Raw genomic sequence first — 14,160 nt, forward strand, 5'->3', positions numbered from 1 at the left:
GTGAAGTGTTTAAATAAGTTCATACTGTTTTCATTTCTCATTTCTTTCAGCACATATTGGGTTGGCCAAAAAGTTCGTTCGGGTTTTTCTGTACGATGTTACGGAAAACCTAAACGGACTTTTTGGCCAACCCAATATTTAAAACAGATTCCTGGACTTCCCTTGGAGGTCCAGTGGTTAAGACTCCGCACTTCTACTGCAGGGGGCACGGGTTCGATCCCTGGTCAGGGAAATTCCCCATGCCGCATGGTGCGGCCAAACAAACGGATTCCTAAACTCTGATGACATTATTTCAAAAAATTTTTAACATGTATTTACATGTAATCCTCACAATATTCCTTTGGGGTAATGATCCTTATTTTACAGATAAGTTCCAGAGGCTCACATATGATCTTCAGGAAACTAGACCTGGAACTTCTGATTCCTAACCCAGTAGATTCTATAGCACGTTGCTCATGCAAGCTACAAACCCCTACTGGAATTCTTTTCTCCACCCCTCTCCCCTCCCCTCCCCTCCCTTTTTCTTTCTTTTTCTTTTAAATTTATTATCTTAACCATTTTTTTAATGATTTTATTTTTTTAGATTTATTTATTTATTTTTGGCTGCATCGGGTCTTCGTTGAGGAACGCAGGATCATTCGTTACAGCATGTGGGCTTTTCGTTGTGGTGCACGGGCTTCTCTCTAGTTGTAGTGTGCAGGTTTTCTCTTTCTAGTTGTGGCTCGTGGCCTCCAGAGCGTGTGGGCTCTGTTGTTTGCGGCACGTGGGCCCTCTAGTTGAGGCGCAGGAGCTCAGTAGTTGTGGCACACGGGCTTAGTTGCCCCACGGCATGTGGGATCTTAGGGATCGAACCTGCATCCCCTGCATTGTAAGGCGGATTCAAAAAGTACAGCTGATTATACTTCTCTCCTCTTCTTTTTTCTTTTCTCTTCTCTTCTCTTTCTTTCTTAAATGGTATCTTAGCTGCTCTAACAGTATTTATATCTTTTGGTAAGTTTATAGGTACCTTCTAGACAGTGCCTTTTATTGGACCAAAAAAAAAAAAATACATTACAGCTGATTATACCAGTACTGACACAGAAGAGAGGGCTTGGTTGGATACTACTGCATCATTTAATGACTTTGTTTTGATTAGGTCTAATTTTATGATCATGCTGATGGAACCATTAGTCTTTATTTTCACTTAATAATTATTTCGAGAATGTTTGCCTATTGATCCTAAGATTCACCAACATATAATTTGTTTGCTTAAAATTTAAATTGTAGTCTTTCAGTGTGTGTTTTGAGAATTTCTATTTTTCTTGACTTTAGAATTCTCTTTAATCCCAACCCTTCCTTTGAAGCCTAAATGTTCCTCCTCCTTTTTAAAGGTGGATTTCATTGACTGGGTAGACAATATGTGGCCAAGGCATTTGAAAGAAAGTCAGACTGAGTCAACAAATGCCATCTTGGAGATGCAGTACCCTAAAGTGCAGAAGTAAGTGGTTTACCCTGCATTTTCCTAGGTGTGCTGTGGGACACCAAAGTGATAGCAAGAAATGGTTCCTCCCTTTGGAACCTTGCTCTGGGTCCCAAGTGGTCAAAAAGGTGAATTATTTAAAGAGTAGACTTTAGTTCCAAAGGGAAGAGTGTATGTAAGAGTACCATAGCCCATGATGACATAAAGACAAAAAAAAGTATCTTCTGATAATATGATGGCTTGAGATTGCATTCCTCTCACCGACTGGGAGTTTATTAGGTGTAAAATAGAGGGAGTGGAGTACACAAGGGGAGAGTGTGGCATTGTGGTGAGAAAAGTCCTCTTTTTCTCGTCAGTGCACTAATGCTACTGCTTTTTTTGGGTCAGGTACTGTCTGATGAGTGTTCGAGGCTGCTATACTGACTTCCATGTGGACTTTGGTGGTACCTCTGTTTGGTATCACATCCATCAAGGGGGAAAGGTACGGTCATAGTTGTGATGGGGGTTGAAATCTGAAGCTGGTTATATGAGTTTCCTTCAGTTCATGCATGCTTCATATACCCTGGAAACGAGTCTGTTAGGGGATTGTCCCCACTCGTATCTGGAGAGAATTGTAGATTAAGTTGACCTCTTGGCTAGAGTCCAGTAGGAATTACTATTCATCTGGTCCATTCTCATTTTACCAGTATTGGCACCACTACTTAGTAAATCTCACTGGTCCTGTTTCTAGATTCCCAAAACAGAATTCTCCAAATGAAGGCAAGGAACTGGTTTTAGGAGGACAAGATAATTTCTCTACGTGGAAGTATAATAAAGTAGTAGAAGGAAACACAAATTGTGGATAGATTCACAATGAAATCAACAAATTGAGATCCAAACCACTTTTCCCTATATAGAGGCATTGGTCTGAAATGTAGCCATAAGAAGCCTTTAAGTCCTGTCAGAGGATATAAATAGATTTTGAAAGATTATCCTCATTCATAAAGACCTTTGTTCCAGCTTCTCAGAGTGCTTCTGAATGCTGTGTAAGAATGGAAATGTAGAATTAATATCAGAGGTTTATAGTATTACACTCTTACCGTTACCCTTTTTTCTCGTAAGAAGTAAAAGCATTTGTGAGAGCAAAGTAGAACTGGAATGAAAACAGATGATGCTTTTAAAATGTGAGGGCCGAATCTAGAACAGCTGTACCTCCAAATCCAGAGTCATTTTGTTTACTTTGGATCCATTTAAGTGGTATCTTAAGTTCTGTCCTTTCAGTCTTGGTTACTACCTTGGAATAAAGCAACTCAGGCCTGTGTTTTGAAGGTACTGTACCTAACTTACTGTGCTTCTTAGGACCATTTGCCAGCCAGGGGCAAATAAGGGACTGCCTAGGTGACAAGCTAAATGCCCTCCTTCTCTCTGAGTCCTGTATAGGTTCCGGGTTCTACAATCAAACCCCAGGGAAGCCCTAATGCTGTTTGATCAAGTGGAGGACAAAAAAGGTTCACTTCCTTGAGGCCTCTAGAATTTCCCAAATGGTCAAGTTCTGTAGGCTGGGAGGATTGCTTATTTCTTTTCTACCTGTTGGTCTTAAGTTTGTACCTGTTTATCAGTTGAGGGAGACGACTGGGTCATGTCAATGGCTGTTAACAGACTGAAGTTTTTTAACTCACAGGTCTTCTGGCTCATCCCCCCTACAGCCCACAACCTGGAGCTGTACGAGAATTGGCTGCTGTCAGGGAAACAGGGAGACATCTTTCTGGGTGACCGGGTGTCAGATTGCCAGCGCATTGAGCTCAAGCAGGGCTATACCTTCGTCATTCCCTCAGGTAAGCAAGATGCAAAAAAGTGGGTTGTCCACTCTAGCCACTTTCTTTTCTTAAAGAAAAATAAATTGATAGATTACCACCAACACCAAGAATGGTTATGATGCTGGAGTGGGCAGAAAACAATGGCGTGTTCTTTCTTATCATTACTGAGTAGATGCCAAGAATTTATCTTCTTTTTTAAAGTCTATGATTTTCCACTAAGAGTATGTATCAGAATTGCCAGTGGCGGCTTTTCAGATCTACATGTTTGAGCCCCACATTAGCCCTAGCTCTTCAGAATCCTAGGGATAAGACCTGTTTTGCAGGTGATAAACAGCCCCCTATTAAGAGCTACCTACTCTGCTAAGGGTTAGCTGTGAAGGCTAGAGTGCTAAATCAGTAATAGTTTTTATCAGGTAACTAAGTTCCAAAATAAGTACTTAGAGGGAGCATAGACTTTGGAGTCACAGACCTGGCATCAGAACTCTGACTGTGCCTTTACCTGCTAACACTACTTTGGTCAAATATTTAAATCCCTATCTCACTTTGTTGTGAGGAGTAAATGACAGTACATGTAAATTCTCTTGTACTAAGCCTGGTTCATATTAGGTGCTCCAAAAATGCAAGCACCATTTATTGAAAGTTTGTTATAAACACTTTACATGTACTTTCTCAGTGCTTACCAACCACACATATAAAGTATAATTTATCCTGGTTTTATAGAGGATATTGGGGCTGCAAGAGATTAAGTAACTTGACCAGCCAAAAAGAGGCAGAATTAGAGTAAAAAGTGTGATCCCAGAAGTCTTGTACTAATGCTCTGAGAGAGCCATGTTACAACGTGTGCTTACAGCCACTGCCCTCCATTCCCTTTCTTCTAGGCTGGATTCATGCTGTGTATACTCCTACAGACACATTAGTGTTTGGAGGCAATTTTTTGCATAGCTTCAATATCCCCATGCAGTTAAAAATATACAACATTGAAGATCGGACACGGGTAAGTAACTCTATGTATAATTGGATTTGAAGAGGTTTCTTACATCTTTCTTTACTCTGCTTACTATGTAACACTCAAACTGTTGTACTTTAATATATAAATGTGTATACTGCCTTTCTCAACTGGGGTTGTGTGAGAGAATTAAGCCCTATAGAAAATGATTTGTGTGTCTTGTTTTGTCAGTTTTCCATAGGATGTTACATAGCTGGTAAACCATTCTGGATATATAGGGGAAAAGTTACATGCATTGGATACCTTAAGGCAAGAATTGGCAAACTTTTTTTGTAAAGGATCAGATAGTAAATATTTTAGGCTTTGTGGGCCATACAGTATCTGTCACAAGCACTTAACTCTGCCTTGTAGAATGAAATACTTAAATAAGTGAGGATGGCTCAAATAAAATAACATTTTATTTATGGACACTGAAATTTGATTTCATATAAGTTTCTCATGTCACAAAACCCTCTCTTAGTTAGGTTTTCTTCCCACCCCAACCTCAGCCATTGAGAATGTGATGTTAACAACTGGTGAATCTTGGAGACGCTGTGGAAGTCTTAGTGGTACTGCTCTTTATACCTTTTGGTGGATTTGAAAGTTTTCAAAATCAAAAATCAAAAAATAACCATTAATGAAGAATTCACAACTTTTAGAAGGAGTAGTCACTGACCAATCTACTGTGAACATGATCAGTTAACCGTTTTGGTGCCTATTTTGAAACATTTATTCTGGTTGGAGCTATTATATTATACGTAAGATATATACGTAAGATATAAGATTGGTATTGTTGGAGTTACAGGGATTGCCCTGTTAGAACTGAGAGGATGCAGTGCTTTTAAAATGAATTTTATAGAAGTGAACTTCTGCTTGTTTGTTAAAAGTAGTGAAACTACAGAAAACAGTAAGTAGTTTAGTAAGTTTTAAGTTATAGTAACAGTAAAAGTAGTTAAAATGTTTCAAAAGAGAAAAATTACATAATTTCATAGTAACATACTCTTATTTAACTCAAAATCATTCTAAGAGGTAATACCACCTACACTGCTGTAAGATTCAATCTGAAAATGTTTTTAAAAAGCATTCCCTTTTTTGACTAAAAATAGCTATTATACCCATAGCTTAATTGTTTGCTCAGTTTGAGGGAAGAAAGAGAGAATATATATTCAATGGCATAGGTAAAATGAGCACCTTATCTCTGCATGAAAAATTTCCTTCAGACGGTTAAACTGGTAATAACTGATGTTGATTTATCTGTCTAATTTTCCTGGACTTTGTTTATCAGAAAATGTCAAATTTCAGTATCTAATTGCTATATTATTCCATTTTTCCTAAGAACGGCTTAATTCTTTCATTCCAAATAGGAACCCTTCCGTGTTTCTATAACATTTAATTGGGTCCTCTACCTATGTACACACAGAGCTTTTTTTTTTTTTTTTTACTTTCTACACCAAGCTTTTACATTGCCAATACCAACCTGACATATGTTTATTATGTTACTAACTTCTATAAACTTACAGAATTTAACTTAAAAGAGAATGTATAGAGAATGCTTTAGGAAAGAAATATAAAGTGTTGTAAATTTAAGACAATGTTTTGGTTACTTTTGCCATGCCAGTGTAGAAATATACTATTTGAACTTGATTGTTGGTAATTATTCTACTGATAGCTCTTAAAGGCTCAGTAATTTTATAATGAGTATTAAAATTTTTCCTTCCAAAAACATTCTAACCCAGTCTTAGAAATTGCTGTGCTCTGTGGTGTCTAGCAGCATAGGTAAAATGTAATGGCACAGTTTGGGTGTGTGATGTCTTGGCTATTATTAGTACAGTCTCTTGAGTTCCAAGTGAAAAATCAAAAGTTTAATGCCCATTTTATATTTTATTTATTTATTTTCTGTCAGTATTACTCTGCTCTCAACAGAGTCCCAGAGGTTTTAGAATTTTGGGTTGTCCTGAACTTTTAATAAAGACCTTTCAGAAAAGTGTTAATAAAATTTAAAAGGTGAGCAGAGAAGCCCAGTATATTATGTTTAATTTGGGGAGGATCAAGTATCTGTTAATTCTTGTGTTCCCTCCTACTGTACCAGAAGTAAATTAATTTGATTTTCAAATAAGGGTGGATAAACCTCTTCTAGTTGTTAAAGATGTAGTGGCAATAAGAGACCGAGATTCAGAGTCTGAAGCCACTGCGTTTTAAAGCTAATGAAAAGTACATGTGTCTCCTGCCTTGCAATGAGGAAAGTGATCTCCTCATTCCACAGTGATGCCCTGTGACCTAGTGAAGGGTTTTGAAAAAGGGACTCCCATCTGGGTCTCCTTGATTGGGGAAGACTACCTGACATGGAGCTTTGAAAGGAGATGGGAACATTTTCAGGAGTTACATATTCAAAACAATCCTAAAAGTATTGTTTGCCTTATCCTTTTGAGAGATGGCCTCTCTAAAAGAAGACGGGCAGAAGATACAGGCATACCTCAGAGATATGGCAGATTTGGTTCCAGACCACTGCGATAAAGCGAATATTGCAGTAAACTGAGTCACATGAATTTTTTTGGTTTCCCAGTGCATATAAAAGTTATGTTTACATTATATGTAGTCTGTTAGTGTACAGTAGCATTATGTCTTAAAAAATATAGATACCTTAATTAAAGTATACTTTATTGCTAAAAAAATGCTAACCTTCCTTTGACAGTGCAAGGTTGCTACAAACCTTCAATTTGTAAAACTCAGTAAAGCAAAAGCACAATAAAATGAGTTATGCCTGTATTTAGGATAGTCCCCATGGTTGATCTTTCTCACTCGTTGATCCATGCTGATTTGCCATTTCCTTGACTATGGTAGATCTAAAGGGCAATTATTTTTATTATAATTCAGCTGGAATAATTTCATGCTACTTTTGGGGAGAATTGGAAAGAAGACTAAAGATAACAACTGATTAGGCCACGTGGAGCAGTAACCTGATTTGTGGACATACCATCTTGGTAGACCACAATGTATGAGACAGGCAAGCTGAGAGTTAATGGTGGGGGAAGTACTCAGTCTCATGTCCTAGACTAGATATAGCTTGAGAATGCATCTCTAATCATACTTTCATATATGTAAGGACATAGTAAAGACATACAACTTTATCTCATGTCCTGATTTCCTATTATATTCTGTGTTTCATGGCCTTCTGGTTCAGGGTAAAACCATAGTAAGGGCAAGAGTGGTTGGTATGCCTTTGTATCCTAAGAACCCTAAAATAATTTTCTCAATTAAGTATATTGTGTCTTACTAACATTTTACTCTCTGTCTCGAAACTTGTTCTTGATGCTCTCCCACTCAACAAGACAGCTTCTTGATAGTTCTAAATGGTCTTTCCAAGTACCTTTTATCTTTAGTGATTATTTCCCAAGACCAACATTTTCTACGTTGACAGATCCACTTAAGTTCTTGCTCCACATGACAACTTAGGTTTGCAGGTTACTTAGAGAGTGTTTTTCCTGGGCTAATTATTGCAGTGATTGTTTGTTACTCTCTTTCCTTGAAAATTGTTATCAGCTTGATTTTTTCATCATTTTTTTCCTGTGTAGGTTCCAAATAAGTTCCGCTATCCATTCTACTATGAGATGTGTTGGTACGTGTTGGAGCGCTATGTGTACTGCATAACCAACCGTTCCCACTTAACTAAGGAATTTCAGAAAGAATCCCTTAGCATGGGTAAGTGTTCCACCTACATGAACTTTCAAGATACTCTGCAGGACTGAGGGTGAGACTGGGACTATTCCGTAGGCTGTTGCTCAGTAGTTTTGTTTTGTTTTTAATTAATTAATTAATTAACTTATTTATGGCTGCGTGTGGGCTTTCTCTGATTGCGGCGAGCAGGGGCTACTCTTCGCACGGGCTTCTCATTGCAGTGGCTTCTCTTGTTGCAGAGCACGGGTTGTAGGCACTCAGGCTTCAGTAGTTGTGGCACGTGGGCTCAGTAGTTGTGGCTTGCGGGCTCTAGAGCGCAGGCTCAGTAGTTGTGGTGCACAGGCTTAGTTGCTCCACAGCATGTGGGATCTTCCCAGACCAGGGCTCGAACCCCTGTCCCCTGCATTGGCAGGCAGATTCTTAACCACTGCGCCAGCAGGGAAGTCCAGTAGTTCTGTTTTTATAGTTTGTCTTTTTTACTTATCTACTTAGAAGTACCAAATCCATTCACTGAAGTTGAACACCGGTTACAGCCGATCCTCCTACCCAGATGTAAAAATTACTAGGGCTAAATGAAATATTCTGGATCTCATCTTTGTCTGAGTTGTTAGTACTTAGCTCCTCACTAAAGTAATCAGTTGGAAATTCCCTGGTGGTCCAGTGGTTAGGACTCCGCACATTCACTGCCATGGCCCAGGTTCAGTCCCTGGTGGGGGATCTAAGATCCCGCAAGCCACACAGCGCAGCCAAAAAAAAAAGAGAAGGGTAATCAGTTGTCTAAAATGTTTTATTGTGTAAAGAATGGTCTTTGGCACAATAAAAGCTAGGATCGTATCATCATAATTACTCTTACTATAGTCCAGGCACCAAACTAAGCAGCTTATATACGTTAAGTTGTTATTATTACCTGTGAGGTGTAGGTATTATTATGCATATTTTACAAATGGGGACATTAAGGTTCAAGGAGATTAAGAAACTTGTTCATGATCTAAGAGTTAATAAGTGGGAAAAGCTACAGCTTAAACCATGTTGGTAAGATTCTAAAATGTATTTTCTTAACCTCTGTGCTTTAATGTTTCCCCAACTTCTATCAAGAGAAATATTTTATTGGATGTCAAGATAGTTTCAGTTATACATTTTTAGGCTATTCCATGCCTTAAAAATAAAGAGGAGCCAACACTGTAGTATCCTGTGGTCATATATTTAATGGAGAGTCTTCAATCCAAGCAAGACACTTTTTGCCTTAGCATTTCCGAAACATGCTCACCAATACATGAAAGCAAGATACAGAATTGTACATACAGCATGATCCTAATTTTGTTTAAAAATACATCAAGTCGGGCTTCCCTGGTGGCACAGTGGTTAAGAATCCGCCTGCCAATGCAGGGGACATGGGTTCGAGCCCTGGTCCGGGAAGATCCCACATGCCACAGAGCAACTAAGCCCGTGTGCCAGAACTAACTGAGCCTGCGCTGTAGAGCCCACGAGCCACAACTACTGAGCCCATGTGCCACAACTACTGAGCCTGCGCTGTAGAGCCCACGAGCCACAACTACTGAAGCCTGCGCCCCTAGAGCCGTGCTCTGCAACAAGAGAAGCCACTGCAATGAGACGCCCACGCACCGCAACGAAGAGCAGCCCCCGCTCGTCGCAACTAGAGAAAAGCCCACGCGCAGCGATGAAGACCCAACGCAGCCAAAAATAAATTAATAAATTAATTAAATAAATTATAAGGTTTACAATAAAAAATACATCAAGTCCTAGTGATACACATATGTATAGGAAAAGATGGAAAGAAGATACATCACACTGAGTTGTTATCCAAGGGTGGAGAGATATGGGATGACTTATTTACTTCTTTGCACCTTCCTGTATTTTCTAAATTATTAATAGTCAACGTGTTACTTTCATAATAAAAGATCAGTTAACATTTTAAAATTCTTCTTTCATTAAAACTTCTATTTTCACTTTGTTTTGATTATCAAAATCTTTCTTTTAAAAAATATTCACTTTGTTTTATTAGCCATGTTGCTAAGATTTCAATTCCAAAGCTTAATTTTGTGGTGAAAACTTTGAACAAAACTACTTTTTAAATATATGTGCTTCATGCTATTTTTTTAAAAGATAATGAAATCCCATAATACCCAAATTAAGTTTGAACTTGAAACTAATTTACAGCTATTAAATAAGTTTACAGCTATGAAACAAGTTCCATAGGTAACTTATTTCTAGCACACAGTTTAAAGACTGCACCCTTCCCAATCTTTAAAAAATCCAGTTGACTGTTACCTCAGTTGTCCTGCTAGCTCAGGATCCTATTTTTACCTGTAAATGGTTTTCAACAGTGGACAAATGGGTTGGAATAGGGAAGACCATTTTTAAAATGTGACAGCTTTGTCATTTATAACCTCAAGACCCCTCCCATACTACCTATTTCTCTTGTCAATCACATGGCCATGTGTCATGTTCTTACTGCATTTTCTCTTCATACTGGCAGATTTGGAGTTAAATGGGTTGGAGTCTGGAAATGGGGATGAGGAAGCAGTAGATCGAGAACCCCGGCGCTTGAGCAGCAGGCGTTCTGTCCTCACTAGCCCTGTAGCCAATGGGGTTAACCTGGATTATGATGGACTGGGCAAAACCTGCCGAAGTCTTCCAAGTCTGAAGAAAACTTTGTCTGGGGACTCATCCTCTGACTCTAGCAGGGGCTCCCACAATGGCCAAGTATGGGATCCCCAGTGTAGCCCCAGAAAGGACCGACAGGTGCATCTGACCCATTTTGAGCTTGAAGGCCTTCGTTGCCTTGTAGATAAATTGGAGTCTCTGCCACTGCACAAGAAATGTGTCCCTACAGGGATAGAAGACGAAGATGCTCTCATTGCTGATGTAAAGGTAAGGGTTGGTTATTTTGCATGATGGCTATTGATCTGGCTAGAGCATTTAGTTTCTGGATTCTGAGAGAAAATTTGGGAGTTTTGGGTAATCTTGGTTCAGCGAGAGAGAAGTTAAGTGTGTGTGTGTGTGTGTGCGCGTGTGCGCGTGCGCGTGCGTGTGCGTGTGTGTGCGCGCGCGCGCGCGCGCTGTACAGTGTTTCAATTCCTAGAATGAGGTTAGGTCCCTGTTATGAAAATACTAACATTTGTGTGTTCAGTTAGGACTTAAATCTAGTCCTAAAAATGCTGATTTCAGGCTGACCCTAAAAAAAGGAAGAGCCCGAGAAAATGTTTGTATTAAGAAATGTTACTTTGAACTTAAGTTACACTAAGATAAAGAGGCCTATTTCAGAACAAAAGTGGCCAATAACAATCTCTAGCAGTCTTACCCCAAGCAGATTTAGAGGAAAGAAATGGAAATGTTGGGTTATGTTGAGCATGTTTAACATATTTAGCTTCAAATTTATGTAGTATTAAGACTTAAATACATTGGGGCAACTTTTGAGAAAGTGTCATTTTAAACAATTCATCCTATTGCTATATCAAGTTTCTTCTTGTTGTATATTTTTCTTCTTTCTCAATAAGTCTCCAAGCATTAGTATCTTCAAAGCCCAGCCCACCCCTCATATATTGGTCTCAAAGAAATGAGTTTGTTTTTAAGGAATCCAGATTTGAGCTGTCTGAACTGGAGAGAGTTCTATTAAATCTTTCCTTATACATAAACATTGGGGACTTCCCTGGTGGTCTAGTGGTTAAGACTCTGTGCTGCCACTGCAGGGGGACATGGGTTCGATCCCTGGTCAAAGAACTAAGATCCCACATGCCACCTGGCGCAGACACACACACACACACACACATCCATTAATATGAACACCAAAAAGACTGTTTGGAATTATGTCTTGGATGCAGGGCATGGGTATGTGTATTAGAAAGCTAGTTCACCATTTGTAGTAAGTTATGTTTCAGACCTGTCATATAGATTGTTTTAAGCCACAGAAGAATTTACAAGGAATAATTTTAGTGACCTTAAGGAAGATGGGCGAAATATCTCATAGTCCATCTTTTCCATTCCTGATTCCTGATTCAAGTTTTCCCTTGGCCACCACTAACCAACCAGCTGAGGTGCTCCCTACCTTCTGCCAGGTACCTCAGGAAAGAATTCCAAAGACTGGGATAGGCCCTAGACTTTTAATTTTTTTAATTTTTTCTTTCTTCGATTGACATTTTAATTATATCTTACTGTTTATGCATCAGTGAAATGGTAAAAACTTTAAGAGACTAAAAGGGGTGCTACCCTAGTGAGGTTGGTCCTCTCCATAGTGATAGAAGCTGGACAGTTGGTTTTGTAGTTTGGTTTTATAAAGCTGTTCTAGACAAGGCAGGTGGTTATCATTGTGGCTTGTATTTATGGGAGGAAATAACAAAGTTCCAGGTGGGTGTGGTCCTATATCTGTAATGATTAATGTGCAGCAAAACAAACTTAGCCTACTTTTCCAGACTCACAAACCAGTTCCCAAACTCACTTCCCATCCCTGAGTGAACAAAGGGCACTTACATTTTTTCTTTTCCATTGTGATGGGACGTGTATATGTTTTCCTGAGAGTTTGAGTGTAACATCATCTTTTTTTCTACAGAAGTTTCTCCTTTTTTTGGCCGCGCCGTGAGGCTTTCACGATCTCAGTTCCCTGACCAGTGATTGACCCCAGGTCACGGCAGTGGAAGCCTGGAATCCTAACCACTAGGCCACTAGGGAACTCCCCAGAAGTTTCTTTTTTCGTGTAGCTATTCCATCATGGATGCATGTAGGAAACATTAAATAGTGACTTTGGCGACTTATTAACTTGTATAATTGCCTTTAGGAACCCTAAGAAGAAAGATTTGTAAGTTTATCTCTCACTAACGTTCTTGTGGCCTGGGGAATCTGTATTTCTAATTCATGAAAAAGAAAAATATCTTTTTAATCCTAAAGGATGTCTATAGATGGATTTGATTTCATTGAATCCAGTTGTAGGAAGTCATATTATAATTCACTAGCCAGTTGTACAGGTCAAATGTCATGATAGAAATACACAAACCCCCTTAACTAATGTAGTTAAATAAGGATATTTGCAGAGGCAGAGTGGTAGGGGGAAATGTAGAAAGATTTGTGTCAAATGTTAAGCAGAGTAAAAGGAGGCAGCAAGAAAGGGAATGAGTTAAGAGCCATCTAAAGAGAACTCTTAACACTGTGAAAAGTGTCTAGAGAGAGCTTCCTGTTTATCAGGAATCATGGAGAATCGGCTGCCATTGCTCACTAAGACAGGGTGGCATAGAGACCGGAGCATGAGGAACGAGTGGCCCAGTAGGATGGCTGCATAGACTGACAGCGTTTGAATTCTCCCTTCTCTTGTTTACCCAATACCATAGTCAAAATGTAGCTGATAACAGAAGACAAAAGATTTAGAACCCAGTTCTGCAGGTAGTTTCACTTAAGATCCAATGGATTATTCCTACATTTGACCAGTTATATTTAATCTGAGCTTTAGATAACACTGAGTTTATGGCTTAAATACTTCGAGAGTCTAAGCATCACCAAAAAGGAAAAAAAAACATTGGATTGGGTGGGTGCCGAATCACTGCACAGCTGGAGACTGCGGTGCTAGAGAACTTGGTGCCGCGGCAGCACAGAAGGCCACACTGCAGCAAAGGACAAGAGCAGCCCTCTTCCTGCAGAGAGAGGGGTTGTTTCTTGTCGCAGCCTGCATGACTCTCACAAATAACTCGGAGAAGAGATGACAGGAAAATTGGCGGATAGCTCGAGACATCCATAATTCCCTATTCCCTGAGAGAAAAGTCAATTTTACTGATGTGGTGAAAGGGCTTTGAAGATTCTAAAATGTTCTACAGTGTTGAAGAAAGATCATAGAGTACAGAGTTTGAAGGGAATTAGATGGAAAATGAGGCATTAAAAAGTTTTGATTTATTGGCAGAGTTCAGGGGAAAGTAATGAGCATGTGTAAAGTCCTATTTGGGAGGGGTATGAGTAACCTTGGCTCCTAATCTAAAATTGAGAGGCCATGTCCTTGAGAAATGTTGAATAAAGAGGCAGGACCTGGAGCAGTATGTATAGTCCAGTCCCATTAATGTAAGAAAAAGTGTCTTTGTTTGTATGTGCATTACAGCAGGGCTGGAGGGGGGCATATCAACTGCTGACAGTGCGTCATAGCAAAAGATGGTGGGAGTCAGCTGGAAGACTGAATTTTTAATCAGACTTTACTGTTCTGTTTGTGTTTAATTTGGTAATAAAGGACCTCTTTGTGTGTGTGTGTGTGT

The 14,160-nt window shown here is 39.3% G+C and overlaps 1 protein-coding gene across 3 annotated transcripts in view; it reads left to right on the forward strand.

The window, feature by feature from the left end:
* KDM2A (lysine demethylase 2A) overlaps positions 1-14,160 on the forward strand; it is a 104,567-nt gene that overhangs the window by 70,767 nt on the left and 19,640 nt on the right. For all 3 annotated transcript variants that reach the window (XM_081239823.1, XM_081239822.1, XM_081239824.1), the window contains exons 7-12: positions 1,371-1,477; positions 1,847-1,940; positions 3,120-3,273; positions 4,134-4,249; positions 7,813-7,939; positions 10,413-10,807. In XM_081239823.1, coding sequence (XP_081095949.1) covers positions 1,371-1,477; positions 1,847-1,940; positions 3,120-3,273; positions 4,134-4,249; positions 7,813-7,939; positions 10,413-10,807 — 993 coding nt within the window. The remainder of the gene's footprint in view (positions 1-1,370; positions 1,478-1,846; positions 1,941-3,119; positions 3,274-4,133; positions 4,250-7,812; positions 7,940-10,412; positions 10,808-14,160) is intronic.

This window comes from Mesoplodon bidens (genome assembly GCF_964165515.1).
Source record: "Mesoplodon bidens genome assembly, chromosome: 7".
Lineage (NCBI taxonomy): Eukaryota > Metazoa > Chordata > Mammalia > Artiodactyla > Ziphiidae > Mesoplodon > Mesoplodon bidens.